The sequence below is a fragment of the Sinohyriopsis cumingii genome, chromosome 6 (assembly GCF_028554795.1).
Source record: "Sinohyriopsis cumingii isolate HCF-2022 chromosome 6, ASM2855479v2, whole genome shotgun sequence".
Lineage (NCBI taxonomy): Eukaryota > Metazoa > Mollusca > Bivalvia > Unionida > Unionidae > Sinohyriopsis > Sinohyriopsis cumingii.
Window position 1 is genome coordinate 61,553,395 of NC_142966.1, and position 25,723 is coordinate 61,579,117.

Genomic DNA, 25,723 nt, shown 5'->3' on the forward strand with positions numbered 1-25,723 from the left:
TCCTTAATATCCAATACATTTAAAAAACGATTTGAAAGCAAACGAAGTCTTGTAGCATCATTTGCTAACTGGTAAACATAAAATTATTTGCGAAATGGTATAGCTATCAGTCTCTATAGTATGTGGTCCTTTCAAATTTGGACTTTATGTTGGCATGCTAACAATCTTCGATATTGTAAGTTTAAATATCAAGTCCCTATTCACTGAAGGAGCATGACTTTTTCTTAAAATGAACTCTCATTAAAGATACAATCCACATTAGGTAAGTGAAGAAAATGCCCTGGAATACAGATTGGATGTTCCTCCAAATTATACAAACGATGAACTTCAGAAAGCAATGAATGTCTGACCTCTCCATGCATAATCAATGAAACTATATCAATACAAATGTACTTTCCGTTTTGAATGTCTCGCAGAAAAGATTTTGCCGATAAATGTAATTCATTTTTATTAATTTTAAATGGGAAAATTATATTATATGTTCACCATCAAAAGGATATTTTTTTCACTATTTATATTTGATTCTGCTTTCATTTGTTCCCTAATTAAAAAAAGATGAAAAATTAAGTTATCGGAATGTTGATTAAATGCATTTTATATACACGTACCATTGATGCTTGCTTAGTATAAAGTATATTTATAAATGGTGCATTCTCTGAAACCTCGGTAATTGCCTCTGAACGATAATTTACCATACTGTCGAAACGTATATGCCGTTAATTCTAGATCTAACATGAACAAATAGAATAGCATAAATTTCAATAAATACGAAAATCTAAAGAGTAGGCATATGGTTCATTTTTTCTGCTGCAAATTATTTTTAGTGATAAATACACTGCTCGCTTTGAATATACAAGCCATTCTGAAATATTTTCAACTAAGTAAGCCTGTCTCCTTATTTATTCACATGTATGTTAACAGGAAACAATACAAAACTACGAAAAAACTGTTACAGCCCTATGGTTTTAGAATAAGAAACAGGAAAAAGCGAAACTCAAACGTCTATTAAAATGAAATTAATGCATTTATCATTCACTAAGTAAAATGTAACAGGAAATTACAATACTGTGAATTAAGTCCCAAAAAATCCTAGACATTCAATCACATGTCAGAATATACAGTTTTGAATGAATACCATTATTAAATATGCCGATGTATCAATAGTCTTGAATTGTTGCTGTGTCAAAAGTCTGGATGTATTACAATGATATAATCCAGAATGTCCTTGTATGAATTTGCATGAATCTCAAAATAGTAATTTGCATACATTTTTAAAGAAATGATTCCGCTCATATGATATATAAACACAAGTGAATATTCTTTGTATAGATTCCCAAAACGTGTTGTTAAAAACAGCAAAGAAGACTTTGTTAACACGACCTCTTTTAGAAAATAAGTTCTTTTGCCGTAAATCGCAAAAATATTTTCTGAAAAATATATTATCTTAGTAGACGATTGTACGAAACTCTAAACAAGTTCGCTTCCAGAAACTTCTAATGTCATAAGCAAAGCTAAGTCTTGAACTCAAGTACCTATAAACAATTAAGGTACAACATATAAGCATGTCAAAAATCACGTGAGCCAACACTACTCTACCGTCACTTGCATACGGAAGGCAAATACACAATACTAGTTAAATATACATACCAAAAAAATGTTTAATGAGATGTAAGTTTCAGGTGCTAATACTTTACCTATACCAGAGGGTGGTGAAATGTGATTGTTCAAACGTCCAAAAATAGTTACAGGTATTGCCTTCTCGATGCAGATTGCATGAGAACAAGCAAATATATTTCTGACCCCTCTTTTCTAAATACTGTTAGAAAACCTCATCTTGAAGAAAAAAGTGAAACTTAAATTGCTAAAATGCTTACCTTAATCTGTATTATTACCATTAAATTTTCTGTGGACCTTGTCAATACGACTATACACATTCTGAGAATCTATGCTCTAGACTGAAAGTATTTTTTGTTGATTACCATACTACTCCATCGCCATCTTGCCATAAAAAAATCATGCAAATTGCAGAGAAAATGTCACTTTAATCCTACAAAATGCAAGTCTGAATACAATGTATCTGGATAATGAAGCGTATATATCAATTATCTGACCATTGAAGTTGTGTTTACAAGTATCAATTCTTGATGCATTACGTTTCAGACATCAATGAATGTTTGCATTCTCCATGCGAAAATGGTGGCTACTGCATAAATGCTAACGGTACATACTCATGTGACTGTCCACGTGGCTGGCATGGGAAGGATTGCACTACAGGTACACGTTATGGCGTTTGATTGCACCATTTTTATGCAAGTTTATGGTTAGTATGAAATAAAGATGAACATTACATACAGGAGATATTGCTCCAAGAACTTTATTTGAAATATGATGTCATTAATAATATTTTCGCTTTTCAATGTCATGTTTTAAAAACAACTAAACACCTGCTGACACTCATCGTGTTGTATGCATGTTATGTCTTGTTAATGAAAACATTATTAATGAACTTCTTTCTATGAAAGCATCTATAACCAATGACGTTAGAGAACATGTCTGTTGAAGACGGTATAACAATCTAGGGGAGAATGGAATTTGTTCACAATCAAACGATAATTAATCTTTGAAGCTGCAATTTAAAAATGGTGCAATTTTCAAATACATATAAGTCGCTAATCGTACTAATGGTGGGCAGGTACTGAATAGAAACATTAACTATACCTTTTCTACCTCAATAACAAAAAATTCGCATGTATACTTAGTTGCGTTACAGAAAGAATGGACCGTGTAGGTTTTTGTATGCATTACTCCCATTTATCTTTTTATCTTATATATAATTTTTTATGTGCGATCAAATGTGAGAGATGAATATTGGCCTCATTTCCAAATTAATTAAACACTATTTTATTGTATACTGGTATGTTTACAATTAACTATATAATGTGTTCTTTTTCAAATTTGTAAAAGTGTTATTTGTTCAAGCATTATATTTTAGACGAAAATGAATGTTTGAGTTTTCCATGCAAACATGGCGGCAGCTGTAACAATGTAGATGGTACATACTGGTGCAACTGTCCAATAGGCTGGCAAGGCAGAAACTGTTCTACAGGTAAACATTAAGGAGTTTTGTGCTAATATCTTAGATTAATTCTATAAAATGTACGAGAATAAGACATACATTCCATTTACTTAATATTGTATGGATTCTCTTTAATTCTTCTCAAATGTATTGAAATATTAAAGAGTCAAGAACACAAGACTAGTTGAGCTTCTAGTGATGCTAAGCAATTGTCGTCATGTTATGCAATCTATTAAATTGTACTGAACAACTCGACCTGGTTTATTCAATATATCGTTATGCGACACACTATCAATGCACATTATTACACACTATCAGATATTCCTTTAAAGACATCGTTGTAAATAAAACATCTATAATATTGCATTTCTAAAAAAGTCTTTATTTTCCTTCTAATTGATGCCAATGGCAGATATTACCAGGTCTAGTAACGAAAAGAGCGTTACCTAGAAAACCGAGTAGACCTTTCCTCAGAGTGTTAAGAATATTGAATTTTAGTTTAGACATCAGTGATTGCCCATTTTATCCACTTTATACTCACAAATAGCACTTTATCATGTAAATGACCTATTCCTTAGAGGGAGTGGAATTTTAAACCGATAATATTTAATTTATTCGTTCTTTTACTGTTGTGGGCGGGGGAGAATTGTATAATCATAATAATATATTTTTAAAATGTTGAGAAGAGGTCTTCGCATACACGTTAAAATATGTTATTAGTTTCAAGTCTAAAGAGAACTTAAAGACTTAAAGTTCAACAGATTGTCATGTAACATCGGTTTTGATAAAAAGCACCTATTACAATGTTTGGAAAATAACCCTGAATGGTAATTCGTCATAATATTGAAATGTTTCTGTCATGAATTCCGCGACTGATATTAACAAATACATACGTATGTCCTATGAAAATCTGAATAGTATCCAGATCGTTCACGTTTCTACTGCAAATGTGTTAAAAATAACAAAAACAAAAGCAATGTTGTATGAGATATATTAGCGATGCACTACTACTTTACCTATATAAGTAGGTTGCGTAGTATGATTGTGCTGATTTACTAAAACCTCCATATTGTCAACACGACTAAAACATTCTGAAAATATTTCCTCCCAATTAAAAGTGCTGTGTTCTCGAGTGTTGTGCTACTCCTTCAAAATCCTGCTTTCACAGAAACTGCTGCAAATTTCAAGGAAATGATACTTTTTGTGATATGAAATACAAGTTTGAATACAATGTGTCTGAACGAAGTATGAAAAATATTATTTAACTGATGTTGGAAGCCTTGTTTGATGGTACCATATATTGTAGCCTTATATTTCAGACGTCAATGAATGTGTGAGTTATCCATGTGAACATGGCGGCACATGCAGAAATACAAATGGTACATATTCATGTGACTGTCCATCTGGCTGGGAAGGGAAGGATTGCTCTACAGGTAGAGGTTATGGAGTTTGTACTTTCAAATGTATGATCAGTATGAAATGAAGATGGACATGGCATGTGCGTTTTATTTTTGCAAGAGTTATATGACATTCCTCTCTAGGAATTTATCGCAGTATGATGAAATTAATAGTCAAATGTATCATTTGACAAGAAGGGAAAAAATGTATATATATATATATAATAATTTTTTATACCCTGCATGTTGATTGTATAAGTGACTTAAGATTACTTAATATTGTTTAACGCATGTTAACATTTTAAGTCGCAAATGGAATTAGCTTATGTCCAGTGCATAATTATTAATTTAAGTTGTAAAGTGAATATGGCGCAATCTGCAAATGCACTGAAGTAGTCAATTCGGAAGCCCACACAAGTGATTGAAATGAGCTGAATAGAAAACTACACTTTACCGTTTTTACCTCAATAACTGAGATAATTTGCATCTATCATAATTGGGGTTAAAACAAAATAAACCATCAAGATTTTTTGACATAATATTCCCTACACCTGAAAGCTTACAATCTAGGTGTATTAGATTATATAATATGCAATGATAATCATTACTGATGCACATATAGTAAATGATGCATTTATCTTCGCATCTAGTAAGGAATCCTTTATATGCAAAAGGTTTTAAGAGCAGGATTGAAAGCATAAAGAATGCATTTAAGTCACAATTCTTATTTGTTCAATATTCTTTAATTTGTATAATTTTAATTCGATAATGGATCGTTCGTGAAGTGATCTAATTTAAGTTAAAGTGATAATATTGTATATAACATCTACAATAAATCAATTCTAGTAGTGTTTGATCCTCATTTTTGTATAGATGTTTAAATACAACTTGTTTAAGAAATACTTATTTGTATAAATATGGCTTATTAATCTACATTTTCTTTAATAGTATATATTAAATGTTATTTAAACAAAACACACACATATTTTGTATTTACCAATTATATCATCTTTCATATTAAATACAAATAATGTTTCAAAGTCTACAACTCCATTTCTCTTATTCAGATTTATATTTGATACTTTATAAGTCAAGTGGTTTTCCAGATTTATTTTTATGAAACATGTTTCACCATTTGTAACATCAATTATTTTTCCATACTAAATGTGGGAGAGAATATTTAACATTTAAAACAATGATCCACTCTCTAAATAATTGTATACATGTAGTTTCAAATAGCAAGGATTTGCTTGTAAATGGATAAATGAGTATAAAAGAAGTTACACGGTAAATAATTCAGATTTGTCAAATAAGGTAACACTAGAATACCTTATAACGCTGTATAACATAATTCACGCTGAACAATATAAAGTAGAATCAGCAGAATAAATCACTTTATCATCTTATCTAAACATAACCGGTTATATTGTAAACACTGCAGTAATTAACTACATATTGAAATAAAATAGGGAAATACATTAAAATGACCTTTAATACAGAGAACCACATACAAATTACAAAGATGTAAGAATAATGTTTTCAATATTAACACGAAATGAATTAGTTAACAGTTTATGGCTTCATGCGAATAATAACAACTGGATTAGTGGCTGTCGAAATAGAAAGTACTGACATCGCTGCTTGCGTAATAAACATTGCTTATGACATCTAAAATAGAATAATATTTCTTAATAGGTTATAAAACTTTATATACTGTTAAAACAAGAAAAGTCAAAGTAAACAAAGCAGAAGAAATATATCGACATCTAACTAATAACAAAGAAAAATACGCATAATGCTAACTTTTTAAATTTAAAACGATACAGCAAACATGAATATGCCATAAGGTACAACTATAATAAAAGAAAACTGGAAAGTGAAATGAATAAAAATTCGGTAAATACTTTATTAGAGTAGGATGATCATACTACAAAGTATATATAGAAAATACAATTGATGATACTATTGGAAAACTAAGTTCAACAATATAGCCGGGTGGGATTACAAATTTACAACATAATACTTTTGATAGTGTTACAAATACAATGTTTAATTATTAATGAGAATAAAGTTATGATTAATACGTGCGTATAATATCAAAATATTGGATCCATTAACATAATCCGCACTAACTATATAATAGAAGTAGAAGTATACAGTACAAGTACAATGGCTGAATGATTCACAGTGACTTCACAACGAACGAATGATGTATTGTGCTCAAATAGTAACAAACTGTGGTATTTTACTCGTATAGTAAAAATGTATCCACTCAAATCGTGAACAATGATGAAAACAATGTGACAGGTGTACACAATATATTTGCAGTCCAAAAAACACACTGGGTATTACAACCTCCAAAAATTAGCCTACGGCTAAAATATTACATGCATGGAATAAAACACTCCGTCCCCAGAACACGTGGCCACCAGTCACATTGGTCGATCGAGCAGTCGATATTATCGGCAGGTCAATGAAGCAGCAGCACCCACCAAGCTCGGTCAGCAACGCCCGATCGGCTGCTGCTCGTAGAGCGACACTATTTACTCAGCTATACGTCTGATATGGTTCAGCCTCACAGCTGCTACGGTCAGCTTCTATGGTTAGCTACGCAGCTGGTACCACGTCGACTCCGATCAATCCGATAACTCTGAACACTCTGATCACTCTATTCAGTTATACAGCTGCGACTTCAATCACTCTGGTCAGTCCGACCACTCGGAACACTCTTATCAGCTAAAAATACGTCTAACACCGTGTAGTATCCATGATACGGGCATATACGATAAAACGTAATGACTTTATACACGGTAAGCTATTCAGATTACATTATCGGCACTATAATTACAAAACAATACACAAGTTCAGAAGTGAACTTAATCGTGCCCGATAATAATCCTACGGTACTAAACTTTTCTTAAAAATGCAACTTTATATTGCTACTATAAATATCTTGCTAATCACAAACAAGCGTAGAAGATATTTGCATGATACTATGTAAGCCGAAGCTACATATAACAAAACGTGGTAGTACAATAGTTATAACTTATACACAATAAATGAATAAATAACTCACATACCTCCGCAGCTGAAGATATGCAAGTCCTTAAAGTAGACCGCTCATGGAAAAGACGTTCATTAATGTCAAGATTTAGTCTTACGGTGAGGTATTTATACACGGATGATGCCGCAAAATATAGTCGGTGCTCTTCACGTTTTCGGTTCTTCGCATCGAAAGCTCTTCGCACGTGCGGCATAGGATGAACCGAACTCATTGTACATAAAAAACTAAACCCGAGTGTACGTATTTAATAAATAAAAGGATTAATACAATTGCGTGACACTAAGCATATCACTGCAGAGAATTAATTCATATGTAAGCACTAATGACTTTTCTCCTCACAATAATAATAAATCATTGTCTTTTGCCAACGAAAAAATAATTAAAATTAATGCAGCAATTGAATATATATTTTATGATCTCGATATAAATATTAAAGCCGTAAGAAATTCAAGGAACGTCAGTGGGCATAGAAAATATAATAAAATTGAACGCATTAGGACAATTGAAAAGTTATAATTATATTGCTTAATAATTACTAACATTTCATATTAAAGGAAATAGAAACGAATTAGAGTTCACAATTATATATATATATATATATATATATATATATATATATATATATATATATATATATATATATATATATATATATATATGGGAGGGGCCGCTTGGCCGAATGGTCTAAAGCGCTCTCCGTCACGGATCACTGCGTGGGTTAGAGTTTCGGGCTCGGCCAATGTGGATATGTGAGAAAGCTTGCCGGTAGCTTCTCGTGGGTCAGTGGTTCTTTCCGGGGTTTCCCCAGATTCTTCCTCCACCATTAATACTGGCCGCCATGTATAGCCTATCCTGTGCTGAAAAATGACGTTAAACCATATAGCAACAATAATAACAATTTATGTGTATGTGTTACGTAATGAAACATTAATATCGTTTCCTTGTGAATATTCTGCCATTTAAACATGCATTTCATGTTATCGTAACTCATTATCCAGAGAATGGTTCATGCAATCAGTTCAAAAGCGGGACGATGCATATTGGTACAACACAATGGTTACAAACAAAGTAACACAAGGAAGGGAACCTACAAGTTTTGTAAATTGTAACAAAAAAAAAAAATGATTATCAGTGTATAAATGAAAACGTGAGTTGAATGTACGGTAGTATGTAGTGATCCAAAATAATCCTACAAGGTTGTTTTAAAGCCCAAAAAGAATGAAACGTTCCATATACATTTCAGAGTCAGGAATATATTGGTCAGCAACGAAGTGTGACTTTGCCAAAACGATGTCCATAACTCCTTTAAATAATTCACAGTAGTTCCAGAATAAGGTTATAATCTAATGATTGCGTTATATTTCCACTACATAATTCAAACGGATGTCTTTATTATTAAATACCTTCAAAATACAATATTAAATTATAGAGTCCAAAATATGTGGTAATACACCCAGTGTGACAGATCTTACTACACAGTCTTTTTAAAAATACCTATTCATGTGACATAAATTAGGCAATAGGCACTAACTCAATTCTTCTAAGATACCAATGGGAAAAAGGCAGAATCTTGTCAACATAAATAATAATAGTTTTTTTTTTTAGGTAACTATATACATATACGTAAGCATCTATTTATAGATCCTACGCCAGTGTACACTCTTAACAGACTTGTGTACGTACACCAAGTTCCATCTATAGATAATCATGTCAATTTAACCACGAATAAAAATTTCAAGCATTAGTCAAAGTCATGTACCAGGAGTTAGCGTTAATCGATTTTAAAGATTTTTTTAAAAAGTGGACAGAGGGATTGGGGAAAACATTGAACAAAATCTAAAGAAGATGATGATTACACTAAATAATAATAAAGGAATATATTCTTTTAGTTAAAGCAGTTTTTACAACTCTTTGATATCTCAAATATAGTACTAGGCCTATTATCACTTAAGGTAACACGAAAAAAGAACACTATTGCAGAAATGATACAACTGATGAAAAGATACGTCTGCTGCAGAAATAGCTAGGGCAAAAGGAAAATCAATAGAATCAGCAGAGTAACAACAGCGTTCGTAGCCAAGACTCTTAGGACGAATAAAGAAAGAAAAAGATAACAATGGAATGCATTAATGCAAAAGTATATGAAGGTATTAAAACAACAAATGGATTTCTTTAATGGTTGGAAATTCATATATTGGATTCAGGTCTACATAGCCATTATGTAGAAACATCTCGAACGAAAGCTAAGGAAACAATATATGGAATTTAAATATAAAAATATGTTCTACTTTTTGCAAACTTTAAACATGAATCAACAAGTCTATATATATTGCATACTAAATTATACTAAGGTAATTTTATTTTAGTTAACTAGCAATATGAATTTAGTTGCCAACGTTGTACAATATCTGAATTGGTTATTGTTCAGAAATGCAGATCTGACGTTAAAATAGTTTAGACAAAATAGTATATGTCTTGTAGTTGTCTTTAAAAAGGATAAATTATTATGGATATTGCTGTCGAATAATATTATATGATTTTACAAGAAAGGAAGGAATACATAATTGGATAAATTACTCAGATTATTAGTAAAATTAAATTATGCATTTCTTTGTTATGTGCAACAACGTAATGCTTAGAAAATGTGTGCTTAATCAAGAATGCTAGAACGTTCAGTTAATAGTGTTGATTTTCCTAAGGACAAACTTATTGATGATTCTACCCTAAATGACTCGATCAGAAGTTACAACGTTAACAGACAAATGATGATGCGCCTTTCGTAAAATGTATGCTTAGAGAATGAATGACAGCCGTATTTTTGATGAGAAAAGAAATATATCAGTTGAAAAGGATGTGCATGAAATTAAAAAACGTTATGTCAGAAGTGTGCATTTATTTTCGAATTTCAGTATATATTTAAGTGATATCATAAGCGGGTATAACGGCCTAAATATTAGATGTAATGATTTGAAGTTGATAAAGACTCAAAATAAAATATCAGGGAGTTTTTATACAAGCTAACTTAAATAAAGAAGCAGACAAAATATTATTTTTTGAGTTTTCGAAATGAAGAATACAAATGTGTAAAATTCCTAAATGCCACAACTTAATACTCATAAAGAGATATTTATTTAGTAGAATTGAGTACAGTGTAGACAAAATGTTTACGTAATTGTTGTCCAGAATGAATGATGCATGAGAAAGCAGAATATGCTTATTAAGAAAATAAAGTATTAGAAACGCAACACAAAGACAAAAAATTTAAATAAAAATTGAGTTGCAAAGACAAAATATATTTCCATAGTTTCTGAAGGACCTAACTTTCTTTCCCAGGCTTATGTACATAAAATATGATAACTCTAAGACAAACCGATACATCCAGAGAAGAAAGACAAAACAAAATTGTATTGAGGAAGAGAAAAAAAATATTTTAGAGAAAGCAAAATAATATTAAAATGTTGAGCAGAGGAAACAAAACACGAATTATAATTGTATGACAATGAAGTTAGCCAATATAGATGCGTTGAGAAAAAATTAAAACGCACAAAATAGGTAAATTATTAAGAGAAACATGAAGCATACAAGTATGTACGTATACATTAGAGCGCAAACATTGCATTGAAACAAGTATTTGTGGTATAGGCAAAAAGTCAGAATCATAAAAATCCTGTATTTTTTCAGAATATGTACGTACGAATACTTAAAATCACTTCCATTGTACGCATTAGGTTTACGCAAGAAGTATTAGACGCTATTAAGATATGGTGTTCAAGGTTGTACTTAATTTTATTTTCCCTGATTATAGACAGTACAAAGTTGTCAACGACACCCGAAACAGCTGTTCCATCTGATTCACATCATGCAACATATGGTGAGAACCTAAATATATTTACAGTATATAGTTAATGGACCCCAACAGATTCTTGACGAATACATATAACTCTCTCTTTAGTTAAGAGTCTAATATTTTTTACCGCGTTTATCATAGAATAAACTGTTGTCTACCGGATAATATAGTAAATGACGCAAAAATGGCGTTATGTAAGCTATGTGAGCGGGTAACAGTTTATACGACGATAAACTCAGAAATAAAAAACATTAAACTCTAATAATTGAATTTGTTCAATTCATTTTTTATTCGTCTTTTTATTTCATTTGCATCATTAAAACAATTCATTCAGGATTCTAATACGAATTTGGGGTCTCTCCTACGTAGCTATTTATAGCACATGGAATTGACTTGTATAATCGTAATAACAACATCATTATACCAGTCTTTCAACCTAGTGTAGCCATTTTCAAACAAATGATTAAAACAATCGTAGCATGACTCTTTATGTTACTCTAATAGACACTCGTGTTCATAGTGGAGGCTCAAAACTTTTGTTTTCGTTTGCTTTTAAGTTTACATCTTGTAAGCCTTAATTGGCAGTGGTTACCTTTGCTTTACACGTAACTCTATTTGTAGAAACTAGTATTTTGGGGAAAGCAGTTCTACTGACAGTTTATTCATATATAAACGCAACTTAACCTGATCACATGGTAAATTTCTGACCTATGGAAATTTTAGGTACCCTTACCAACCAATGCTATTGCATTTATCACAGCATAATGTCGGCACCATGATCATTCTTGTGTATATTTAGTATACAAATTTTGAAACATTTATATAAATGCATCTATTTTTATTAATTAAGGGAGAAAACTATTTTTATATCACTGCATACATAATGTATCTCCTCATTTTGATATCGGTTTATTAATATATATAAGCAGCACTTTATTTTCTCTTGATTCGATTCATACAAGTTCAACTTGGCGGACGCGTTTGTATGAATGTAGAGGACGACGCACAACATATGTGAGTAAAATGTAAGAGATTTTCGTGCACATCGTGTTCTAATTTGCAATTATGTATATGTGTGATCTACAATAAGGGAAATGCAAGCCAGTTTTTATATTACTTGTACATATGCCTGATTGTGGGTATTCATATACATGTATCTCCACTTTCATGTATAAATTTGATCTCAAATATTGAATCGAAAAATATACTTTTTTTTTGCCAGAATCGACTGAAGAAGTCATTGCCCTCCGTGCTGCTGTCGGTTCACTCGCATATCTCCTTGCGATCAGTGTACTTCTCATCTGCTTTCTTATCCAAAAGATTAGAAGGTAAGATATAACAATTTATCCCTTGTGTTCAATATGGGAGACAGGATGCTTCACCTTAACTCTGACAGAGGTGATCTGCGTACTTGCTTTCAAGTTTTATTCATTGTTGGTCATATCAAATAGGTATTGCAGTGAGCGAAATATTTAAAAGAACTATGTTAATTACCTCTTTTATTGTCAATCCATGAAGGATAACACAATATTTCTTTGACTAAGCCCTACGTATGTACAGTTTGACAACTTTAGTAATATTGCTGTGTTTAAGGAGCTTAGTACGTTAACAATACCTGCATTGAACGAGCTGTTGAATTGGTTTTTCATTTTTTCATATTATATTTCTATTTCTTTTGTATTGACAATATTAAATTATTTAAACATTACTGCAAATATATTAATGAATTGGTTTATCCTTTTCAAACTGTCTTAAAAGCATTTTATCTATGCTGTTACTTGTTTAGGCTCTAATAAACAGAAACACAGAAAAAATGAAAACAACAAGCTTTGACAAATTTAGCAAGTAATTTGTTTCCATGGAAAAATAATGTAAAAATTAGAAACAAAGAAATTAAGCTTTTAATAATCTAATCCAAAACTAGTCAAAGACTAATCCATGAATTAAATTTTATAAATCCTAGTAATGAACTGTTCTAATATATTCAATTTTGATTCCTGATGAAAAATTCCATGATGGCAGGCGATGACGTATGCTGTAACCTGTATATTACTGTTGTCTACAGTTCCTTATCCTTAGAGAACGACAAGAAATAACAATCCGGTGTTTGAATTTCGAACATAATTTTACTAAATGTCTTTGTCCAAGAAATCTGTATGGGCGCTCAAATATTTACAGTGAAAAAAAATTAATCTTTCAGACTAAAGAAAATCTGAAGTAAATTTAAACTAAACTCAAAACAACAGCTTGACATCAAGTGGTAAAATCCAAAACTGAGACATTTGTCTCATATCATCTGTATTAGACCATAGCTAATGAGTAAAACAGATGCCCGTATAAGGGTCATGTGATCAGATTAGCATAAAATAAATCAGGTACGCAGTATAGCATCACTTTCACTCTATACGAAACCCGCATTAATAACGAATTTAAAAAGAAATATTTACATCTTAAATCACATCATCCCATCATAATCTTGACATAAACCAATCATTTGACTTAATAATAACAAAACTTGTTTTCTCAGCTGCTACTACTTTTAATTAAGGTCAGGAACTAGGTCATCATTAGGAGTTTAGAACTAAACACTCAAGTCTAAAAAATTCTGAAAATTGTCCAATCCCTAGTAAACAAAATTACATTATGAATACCTATAATGAAATTAAAACTAAAAAAGCTTTAAAACTTACAAACTTACAAACAATGAAATTAAATCAAATATAAATTAAATCAAATATACATAACACTTTCGCCCACAAATAAAAAGAAAGATTTTTATAATAAAGCTTTCTATTTACCATTAACTATATATGAGGTTAAAAATATCACAAGAAGAACTCTTTTGAAGTATGAAAAGTGTACATGAAATAATATATTTCTATCCAATGGAAAGTGTATCTGCTATTAAAATATCATTTTCCTTGATGTGCCTGATTCAAGATTATATTCATGTAACAGCAAACTCCACATATATAGTCTTTGATTTTTATTTTTCATCATGCCGATGAAAGTAAGGGGGTTGTGGTCACTAAACACAATAATCGAAGAAGAAACTGAACTTAGGTAAACTTCAAAATGGTGTAATGCCAATGTCAAAGCCAATCATTCCTTTTCAATTCTGAGTAATTTTTATTTTGGTGTTTATTTAATTTTATTAGAACAATAGCACACTGGTTGATCAATACCATTTTCATCTTCTTGAATCAAAACTGCTCCAACCCCATTATCACTTGAATCAACAGACAGTTTAAATGATTGGCTGAAATTTGGAGCCGTAAGAACTGGCGCGCTTTTAAGTATGGCTGACATTTCTCAATCAGAAGAAACCTGTTTTTCTTCCTCAATAAATTTGTCAGTGGTTCAAACATTGCAACGAAAATTCCAATAGTATCCAGCTATACCTAAAAATTGCATCAGTTACATTTTACTATCAGGCACAGGAAATTCAGAGATAGCCTTGACCTTAGCATCTATAGGTTAAACTTGTCCATGTCCCACGATATGTCATAGAAAAGAACCACTAGTACGGCAGAAGGCACTTTTAGATTAATTAATTTTCAATCTTGCATCAGTGAGCATGTCAAAGAATTTCCGAATTGTCGCTAAATGTTCATTCCAGGTGTCGTTGTAGATGATGATATGATCGTTGTAATCATCACAATTGTCAGGACCACAGGTGATCATATTCATGAGACGATGAAAGGTACCTGGTGAACCTTTCATCCCAAACGGCATTACTTTATATTGATAAAATTCATCATCAGTCAAGAATGCCGAAATTTACTTTGCTCTTTCCGTTAGTGGAATTGGCCAAAATTGTTCCAGAAGGTCAAATTTGGTTACGTACTTGGGATTTCCGATCTTATCAATACAGTCATCCATTCTTAGTAATGGGAAAGAATCTGTTTTTGTCACACTATTCACCTTCCTATAATTAGTACACATACGGAAAGTTTTATCTGGTATTGGAACAAGTATGCATAGTGAATTCCAGTCACATTTACTGGGCTCTATAAAAGCATTCTCCAGCAAATACTGAATTTCTTTTTTGAAGCATTCCTGCTTTAGAGGTTTCAGCATGAACCGGTGTTGTTTCACAGGTTTGAAATTTACAATTTCAACGTCATGGTAAATTTTATTTGTTCTAGTAGGAAATAAGTTTCTTAGTCAATTAATACCTCTTTAGGTTCATTTCTTTCTTGCTCTTGCAAATGTGAAAGTTTCTGGTCCATATCTTTCATAATGTATGAATTCCGAAGATTGGTCACTCCAATATCGGTTACATCCGATGATATTACTTCACTTAAATCTTCAATGAGTGGGACAGGTACAACTCAGTTAATTGCATGTGTAACCTGGCATATATCTTTCAATATAGTCTTTTAGCATCTTTATATGGCAGAGTTGTTCTTGTTGTCGCCTCGAGGAGTATTTATGATGTAATTTAAACCATTTATTTTCCTGTCAACTGTGTAGGGACCATAATACTAGGACTGAATAGTATTTTTGGTATGGGCAAGGGAGCCAGGCCTATATCACCAGGCTGAAAACTCCTTTCCTTTGAATTTCTATCATATCTTGACTTCATTGTTGACTGAGTAGAGTGTACTGTGCTCTTGCGACCTCACAATCCTTTGACAACTTATACTTAAAATTAGACACATAGTCAAGACGATTAATTTCAGTACGTTCGTTAGAAAGAAGTTTCTCTTTCAACAACGATAATCGTCCACGCACAATGTGTCCACAAACCAGCTGAAACGGACAGAAGCATAGAGATTCTTGACCTGATTCCCTAACAGCAAACAATCGTCCCAATCTTTACCCATATCAAAACAATATGATCGAATCATATTTTTAAAGTGTGATGAAATTTGTCTAATGCTCCTTTGCTCTCAGGGTGATATGCAGAAGATTTGAATTGTTGGATGCCCAATTCGTACATAACTTGCTGGAAAATTACAGACATGATGTTTAAGCTTTGATCAGATTGGACAGATTTTGGAAGGCTAAAATGAATATTAAACGTTATCAAAATTTTTACTATTGTTTTAGATTTAATATTCCTCAAGATATTGCCTCTGGAATACGTGCTGAAATACACATAATGGTCAAGATGTATAGGTTACCTGACTTGATCTTAGGTAAGACGACCAACACAATATACTATAATTATACTAAGTGGTTCGTCAAATGCAGGAATATGTTGTAGATGAGCCTTAGTTATCTTTTGAGTGGGATTTTCTACCATTTGACAAGTATGACAAGATCTACAGTATTTACCAACTTCACTTTTGATTTTTGGCCAATACAATTGAGTCAAGGTTTGGTGATCAGTCTTATTAATCTCTAAATGACCAGTCAAAGGACTTTCATGGGCCAGACTAAATATTCCTGTCTGTAAGATTTTGGAACTACAATTCGGTAGTTCAGTAACCACTCGTCACCAGCAGGTACCTCGTGAGGTCTCCAGTTTCTCATAGGAATTCTAATTTTAATGAAATAACCTACAGGAACTTCAGTGACTTTAGTTTCACTAATGGCCCTTTGAATGAAATAGGAGATCTCATGAACGTTTTCTTGTTTGACGACAAGTGATTGTCCTTTATCAGCCTGAATAGAAAAAAGAGAAAGAGTAGTTAAATAAGGTGATCAGTACCTTCTGATTGATCCAAACAAGGACTGAAAGTGACCTCATCAAAAGCCTGACCAATACAGCTCAGGGAATATTTCTCTTATCAAGATTTTTACTGAAGAACTTTCTTTGGCATAGTTCTGGTAACTTCCCAGGCTGGGAATAAATCAGGGAATTCTTTTTCAATTGCATCAATTTTCTGATCAAAGCAAGGCTTGACAGTTACAAGTGGATTAACCACACACTTGTTTCCAGCTAGGTCGTCGCCTAGTGATAAATGAGTCCCCTCAACGGGTAAAACAGAGACTGTTCCGGCTGTCATGGGTCCCGAGACTAAGTCTGATGACAAATTTATATAATGGAGAGGGGCCCCGAGTGGTCGACTGGTCCAAGGCGCTCACCGTTACGGATCACTGCCATTTCACCTCTGTCTGCGTGAGTTCGAGTCTCAGTTTCGGCTAACGTCGGTACGTGAGAAAGCCTCCCATTAGCTTTTCGTGGGTCGTTGGTTCTTCCCGGGGTTTTCTAGGATTCTTCCTCCACCAATTAAACTGGCCGCTATGTGTAGTATATCTTGTGCTGAAAAACTGCGTTAAAGCCTACTACAACAACAACAACAAAATGGAGATGACCATTAACAAAGCCGCACACTACGCACTGAAGGAGAACACTCTCATAAGAAGAAGAGATCTCAAAAAATGGCAAAGTACCTGATAATAAACAACTCATAGAAACTCCTGTGTCCCTTAACATTTTAATGGGGATAGGCTTCGACGAATCACCAAAGAGTGATATAGAATCATAATACAATCATACTAGAGTTTAGTAGACCCGACAAATGTATTGCTTTCAATACATGACCGTGACCTTGAACGTTTAGAAACAATAGCATTTTGAATAGGTCTGTCTTGACTTTGATGCCTATTTTTCAATTTGTAGCAATCCTAATAAACGTTTCTTTTTTTCTTACAATCGGTAAACGTAGGAAGAGACAATGATCTTGAATCAAGCTTATCCGTAGCTTGATTTTTAAAAGTTTTGCCTGACTGAGATTTAGAAGGGCTAGTATTAGGCTGAAATACATTTCTGCCAGAAGACTGTTGATTTGAAGTCTTATTTACAGAATAAACTTTATGAGTTAACGAATTCTCATCAGCAAGACGATCAGGATTTTCCAAGGTTTCGATCTTATGCTCGTCAACATAAGTCTTAATATCACTGTGGATAGAGTGATATTAAGATATTAAGATAAGTCTTAATAGCACTATGGATATAGTTCTTGAAATCTTCAAGTAATACAAGATGTTTGAGACTTTCATAATCTTGTTCAACATTCTTGGCTATGCACCATCTACCAGAAAACTGTTTTTTTCTCTAGCAAATTCGACATGAGTTTGTCCAGCCTATTTTTATAGTTTCTGAAGTTTTGCCGATAAGCTTCGGGGACTAAATCATAACCCTTTAAGATGCATTCCTTAACCACATCATAGTCACCACTTTGGGGAACTGATAGTGAATGGTAAATATCACTAGCTTTACGAATAAGTACACATTGTAATAACTGATTCCAATTCTTCCTTGGCCATTTCAAATTTTCAGCAATCTTTTCATAATAAGGAAAATATTTGTCTACATCTTTTTCTCTAAAAGGGGACACTAACATAATAATCTTCGCAACATCGAAACTTAAATTTGTATTTGAAGTATGAATGTACTTTTCACTTGCCAGCTCCATTTCTTTTATTCTTCATTGATATCCCCTCTCTTTATCTCTTTCTTACTTATCTGATTGCATTTGTTTTTATTGTAACTGTACTTTCATCTGTTTTCTTTCTCTCTTTCCTGTCTCTCTCTCCTCGTTTGCAAATTGTAACTGCATTTGTTTTTCTTGTAACTGCATTTGTCTTACTTTCTCTTTTTTTCTTCTTGTAATTGTATTTGTTTTTCTTCTTTCTGAAATATGTGCTTTCTTAACTCCGATTCCATCTTGTATTTTAATTTTAATTCTTTTGCTTTTAGATCAGAGTCTAATACAGTTTTACTGATATAAACCAAAGCACTTTTATCCAAAACATTCTTTTCTACCAAATACTTTAACAAAATATTTATATTTTCTTGATTCGTTAAGGAAGTTTTTGCCTCAGAAAGATTGTATTTTCTTGCAAGTGAATAAATTCATCTTTTTTAAAATGGTCTAATTGTTCCTAGGTAGGGTTTTAAAAAAAAAAAAGATTTTCGCTTTTGATGCCATTGTAAAAAAAGGGAATTAAAATTGAAAAACAATGTAAAAATGAAATAAACGAACTTACGGTTTTAAGAATCAAATCCAAAAATAATCCAAGAATAATCCACGAATTAAATTTGAGGAGTCCTAGTAATGAAATGTTCTAATGAATTCAAGTTCGAGTCCCGATGAAAATCCAAGATGGAAGGCGATACCGTATGCTGTAACCTGTATAGTACTGTTGTGTACAGTTCCTTCTAGAACCACAAGAAATGACACTCCGGTGTTTGAATTTCGAATAAAATGTCTCAAAATGTCTTTGTCCAAGAATTCTATACGAGCATTCAGATATTTCCAGAGAAAGAATTTAATCTTTTAAAATCACAATAATATGAAGAAAATTTAAAATAAACTCAAAACTTGTCACAACAGAAGAAAACAACTTGACATCAAGCGTTAAAAGCCCAAACTGAGAAATTCTTATCTTAGCATCTTTTTTTAACCATAGCTACTGCGTAAAACAGAAGCCCGTATAAGGGTCACGTGATAATGTTTACATATAAAAAATTAAATACACAGTATAGCCTTGGTTTCACTCTATATGAAACCCGCATTAATAACGAATTGAAAAAAAGTTGTTTACATCTTAAGTCACGTACTCCCATCATTACATTGACAACAAGCAATTATTTTACTTTATGAATAACATAAAAATAGAACTTGTTATCTCAATTGTTACTAATTTTGAATTAAGTTCAGGACCTTGGTCAGCATTAGATGTTTACTACCAAACGGTCAGGTCAACAAACTTCTGAAAGTTGTCAAATTCCTAGTAAACAAAATTACATTATTTTAACATGTGATGAAATAAAAAATATAATGATTTTAAAACTTACAAACAATTAAATTAAATCAGATATAAATTAAATCACATAGATATAACAATGCAAAAAATATCTTAATGTGATCCTACTAAATAAACTCTATAGGTAGTCAACTTTAGACAACACGTTTTTGAAAGATGTATAACATCCGTGATAAAGAGTTAATATTTCTTTATTTGGTAGGAGTTGTCAGTTTCAATGTCTTCACACGATTATGTTGACAATATGACAAATCTATGGATTTGCGTTATCCTAATATATGCAAGTTTAACATGCTGGCACAATGTAACAAACCAAATATGTAAATGTTTCCTTATAACTAGGTCAACACATTAGCATTAGTAGTTTTTCTTTCTGACACAAAATCACTGTTAGCTATTTTGCTAGCAATATTTATGTATAGACCTCTGACAATGTGTGTGCGAGAGAGAGAGAGAGAGAGAGAGAGAGAGAGAGAGAGAGAGAGAGAGAATTAAATTTGAAAGAAACTACATTTCATCTGAGAAATGAATGGTGAAATAGTATCACAAAAAGCTTTGTAATATATTTTCACTATGCTTTCCTTTTGAGTTCCGCTTTTTATTTTAAAACTATGCGCCGCATTTGTTTTTCAGAATGCCGAAGAAGGAAAATAAAGAACGACCCCGCGCAAATCTAAAGACAGCTAAAGCGGTAAGCAGTGAATGTTACAATATGTCCGTTCAGGATAAGACTAAGATCAGAAATAAGCCTGAGCCATTATCGACCATCTCCGACAGGACTCCTTCCGACGAATCACTGAGTGAAGACCATGTATATACGACACTGGATATCGTGGAAAAGGACGTTAAAAATGAGTCTTCAAACGGAAAACGAATATTAACCATAGATAAACATAAGTACATTGCAAGCAGATATGATATATACCAATATGATAAAGAATATAAAGCATCTTCGTAGGTTCCCTGTAAGAGTATTCTACATTTAATTTGACCGAGATTATATAATTATAAGAAACAGTGGTGAGGGTCTTTTTTGTATCTTACCTTATAACTGAATATGCTGTAGCAAATCTAGGATATGCACTATTAGTATTTACATCTCTGTTAAGAGATTCGATATAGTTTATGGACCATTGGTTTGGTGTGGGGAATCCATGTTGGGTAGATATGTTTCAAGCAATCTTATTGGTTTATTAAAGGATATAGTTTAGATACTTACCCGTCTTCACTAAGCCTCCTTGTAGACTAGTTTTGATTCGCTAACCAACCGATCCAAATTCCCTAATATATGTAAATCTTGGGATGTTCATGACTATATTTGCTTTAGAATTTACAGATCAGTATACTTTCTTGTATTAAGTCTATAGAGTATGTTATGTTCTACGTGTCATGGGATACCTATCTACGGCGTAGAACGTGGTACTTATACAGTATACGTATGCAAAGTACGAAGACAACACTAGAGGAGTTAGAAATTAGTTTCGTTAATCCGTGGAACTGTTATCTTTAGTTTAATTTCACAAAAACAAATTACTTGCAGCAGCAGAGTATTTTAGAATTCTTTGGTTACTGCCTCTGCTGTTGCCAGACAGTCTGAAACTGTAACAATAACGTGCTTTATTGGCATGATATGAATTATACAACATGGCATATTTCCGCTTATTTAACTTCTTCTGTATCCCTGGTTTGTTACAATATTATCTTTCCCAGTTTAATTTCCCGCTGTCGAATTAAATTTATCTACATTTGAACTACCCGTACACACTGTCAAATTAAGCATGATTACCGATTTTAAAATGTTGAAGTATTTTGCTTTCAATACAGTAACATAAATATAGCATGCTATATGTACAATAATAATATCAATATAATTTGCTTGCTTCACTTGATTTGATAATTATAATCTGGGTTTTATTTATCATAATTTTCAAAATTAGCCATCAACTGTATATGTACTTGTTAACATAAATAAAAGTTCAAACTATCGGAAAGCATAGAACGTTAGAGGTTGAAAATAAGAAAATACTTTCTAGTGATGAAAAGAAATGCAAAGAAATTGTATTTGAGACGTCACCTCTTCTTCTCCATACTGTACTACATTGAAGACTTTACTGAAACTTTGCCATGTACTCTAGATCTGTGCTAGATGCACACTATGATTTTTGTCTCACCCATTTTTGTGAAACGTGAGAAGAGGAACCACCTACACTGCTTTGAGGATTTCCATGAAATGTTGTACGTTGGATATGTCTTTGACGTAGATATTAGTTGTAATTTTTATTAGATTCTCTGACCCATTTTGGTGGAGATTATGTGAACAATAAATAATCAGTGGATATTTTGTAATGTTGAACGGCTTGACAAAATTCTTGCTCATTTTGTGGGAAATTTTTGAAAAATTGCCTAATGGCCGGAATTTCGGGTATTTAGGTCCACTTCAGTTATAATAACAGATTACCTTGCAGAATATTTTTGAAACATGCTTGCTAAATATATGGTTTATAGAGATGCGCAATAAGGTTTTACTTCTGATTCCTCTGGCCTATGTCGGGGACATTTCTTTCAAATAAATTGAGAAATGGGGTATTTTGTGAATGACGTTTGTTTGTTTATTATTTATACAATCCTGCGCACTATGAATGCTTTACATTGACGTATGTACAGAAAACATTCGGCTATGTCACTACTTGAAGGGTCAAGAGAAAGGATGAATATTTATTGTTTAGCCTATAGGTAAAACACTTTCAAAATAACTTAACTGATTTGGATGGATATGCATATGTGTGATCAAGACTGCAACGTCGATCAAATTTTCTAAACGTCTGCACAATTTACAATAACTTAGAAACGATCGGAAACAATAAACGTTTCCCCTGAATTACCAGTGAGCCTTACTGTACGCTTGATGTACCTGGCGCAGCAATTATCGTTTGTTTCTTGCGGTACATTATTTTACCTTTTGTTATTGAACGATTCAGTTTCTAAGAGATGCTTTTGTTACTATATATGTAAATTTCATTAACACATCTCTAGGATCTTCGTAATATAGTTATTTTCCGCCACAGATATGTACCTGATGCTTGCAAACATAAAACGGTGTTTATCTTAAACAGATGTTGCTATGTTGCTCGAAGGGATATATATTAATCTAAATAAATTTGGCCATTATTATAAGTAAAACAACTTGCTATGGAAAGTTACATAATGTGCGCTACAATATATTTTCGTCAGTTTCTCATTCTACCTTGCAATGTCACAGTCATCATGAAAATCAACATACATTAAGAATATACCATCTCGACCATGTACAAATGCCCATACCACCGACTTGTTGCATCAGTTTTAGAGATGTGTGCATGGTCAAAATCGTATTGGAGTTGGCGCGTAAAAGCAAGGCGATGGATGCCGTTTATCTGTGAACCCATGTTAGAATCTCCATAGAGTCGAATTAAACGTTATGTAACTTGTATGATAATGTAGTATATATATATATATATATATATATATATATATATATATATATATATATATATATATATATATATATATATCATACATGTGTGTGTAAAAATGATATATACCTAATCTGTCTTTGGAAGTAGGAAACTCGCGCTAATTAAAAAGATAAATAGATGATTGTTGCACTTTATAAATAATGTAGATAACAATATATAACTTGTCCATCTTTTGAATTAGGAAACCCAGTACTGCTTGAGCGTGTACATATGCCTTTTGATGTTGATTTCGGTTGGAAAGAAAGCTATATACCTTGTCTGTCTTTTCTATTAGGAAACCAAACGCTGACTATACAAGTATATACATCACTTGTGTAATTTATTCTTAATGGAATGGAGCTATCTACCTTGTCTGTCTTTGGAGTTAGGATAAACAACGCTGGTTGATCAAGTACGTTGTGATTGTGCAGTGTATTCATAATAGAAACAATTATATATGTAGCTTACCCGATTCTATATTTTCAAACTGAGCGATTAGCAAGTTATATGTGCTTTTTGTTGTTTATTCATAAAGGAAATAAAGATATATACCTTGTCTTCTTGTCAATGTATCTATATATTTAAATTAAGACAGTCATTGTTTAAGTAAAACACTTATACACACACACACAGAGACACATAAACACACACACACACACACACACACACACACACACACACATATATATATATAATATTTTAATTGTTTCAATTGGTTGAGTTGTTAGATGTAATTAACATCTCTAGGATTATCTATCTTTCGCTATCAACCAGTCTATATCGATTTGTTTGTCTCTTTGCTAGTTAATCTCTCTCTCTCTCTCTCTCTCTATTTATATATATATATATATATATATATATATATATATTCCGCCTATGGCGCAATAATACTCATATATAAACATTTTAGCGAGCGTCTGCAGTTGATTCTAGGTCAATGATGAATTTTTACACCTTAATCATTAGTGACGTATGAAAATAACGATAAAAAATAAAAATATTCCTCGTTTTCTAACTGAATTTAATATGGTACACATTTTCATCACAATTCTTTCTGATTTCTGTTCCCCTCCCCTCTCAAGTATAACGGACAAACTACGCACAAATGAATAGTGAGAGGGAAAAGGAATTTGGGCTGGATTTGAACCTTGAAATAGAAATTACACCAAGTAACCTACAGGAATATGGTTCATCGTAACGATACGTGCACACTTTTCTTGGGATTTATCTACAGTCTTTATAAATTATACAAATTTGCAAACCACGTCGACATTATACCGTACATTCCTCGGTTTCGCGGTACACAGACTGTGATTAATTTAATGTTTTGTTTTTGTTGTTGTTTCTTAAACATACAATAATGTTCTAAAAATCGATTATTATTAATTGAATATGAAAATGTCCAAAGACCTGCCTCTCTCTCTCTCTCTCTCTCTCTCTCTCTCTCTCATCGTAGCAAGATATGGGCTAAAATCTATGAAATGACGGACGTAGGGGATTTTAGTTAGTGTCATCCCACGATATATCTGGACTTACGAACGATGGTAAGTCAAACGACTAAAGGATAACAGAGAGAGAGAGAGAGAAAGGGAGAGAGAGAGAGAGAGAGAGAGAGAGAGAGTTTATAGTCGGTGGTGCTGTTACTAAAGCAGAATAATAACTTAGATCAACTGTAAATATATAAAAAAAAATATTTTAATTACCTCTTGTTGGTTCGTTATTTCGCTTAGTTTATATTCCACATTAATTTCCATGAGCCAGTATGTGAATGGCTTAGTGTTCAAGTGTTTGTAATGCTCTACTTTTACTGTTAAAACCATCTTGCATGTTTATATCATAAGTGTGTATTATATTGATTTAAATAGAAGAAAAATAGAAACTAAAAAAGAAAACAATCATTTTATCAATATGTAATGCTCATTGTGAACAGCCACAAAAGGCATAGAACTACATTTTGTAACGGACACACACGGGGATGTGACGAGTTCATTCACTAGGTCCATACACAGTTGCCTGTAGTAAATCTTAACTCCGTTCAAAGGGCAAATATATGTATTCGTATGTGATATAAAAAAGATATGTACAGTATGTATGCCGCTTCAATGATATACCACTCGTTGT

General features: G+C 32.4%; 1 protein-coding gene across 2 annotated transcripts in view; it reads left to right on the top strand.

Moving 5' to 3' along the window:
• Nucleotides 1–24,158, top strand: part of LOC149797062 (scavenger receptor cysteine-rich type 1 protein M130-like) — a 156,887-nt gene extending 132,729 nt beyond the window's left edge. For both annotated transcript variants that reach the window (XM_089961740.1, XM_089961741.1), the window contains 6 exons: nt 2,161–2,274; nt 2,993–3,106; nt 4,396–4,509; nt 11,343–11,408; nt 12,607–12,712; nt 20,742–24,158. In XM_089961740.1, coding sequence (XP_089817866.1) covers nt 2,161–2,274; nt 2,993–3,106; nt 4,396–4,509; nt 11,343–11,408; nt 12,607–12,712; nt 20,742–21,066 — 839 coding nt within the window. In that variant the 3' untranslated portion in view covers nt 21,067–24,158. The remainder of the gene's footprint in view (nt 1–2,160; nt 2,275–2,992; nt 3,107–4,395; nt 4,510–11,342; nt 11,409–12,606; nt 12,713–20,741) is intronic.
• Nucleotides 24,159–25,723: the final 1,565 nt, after the last annotated feature.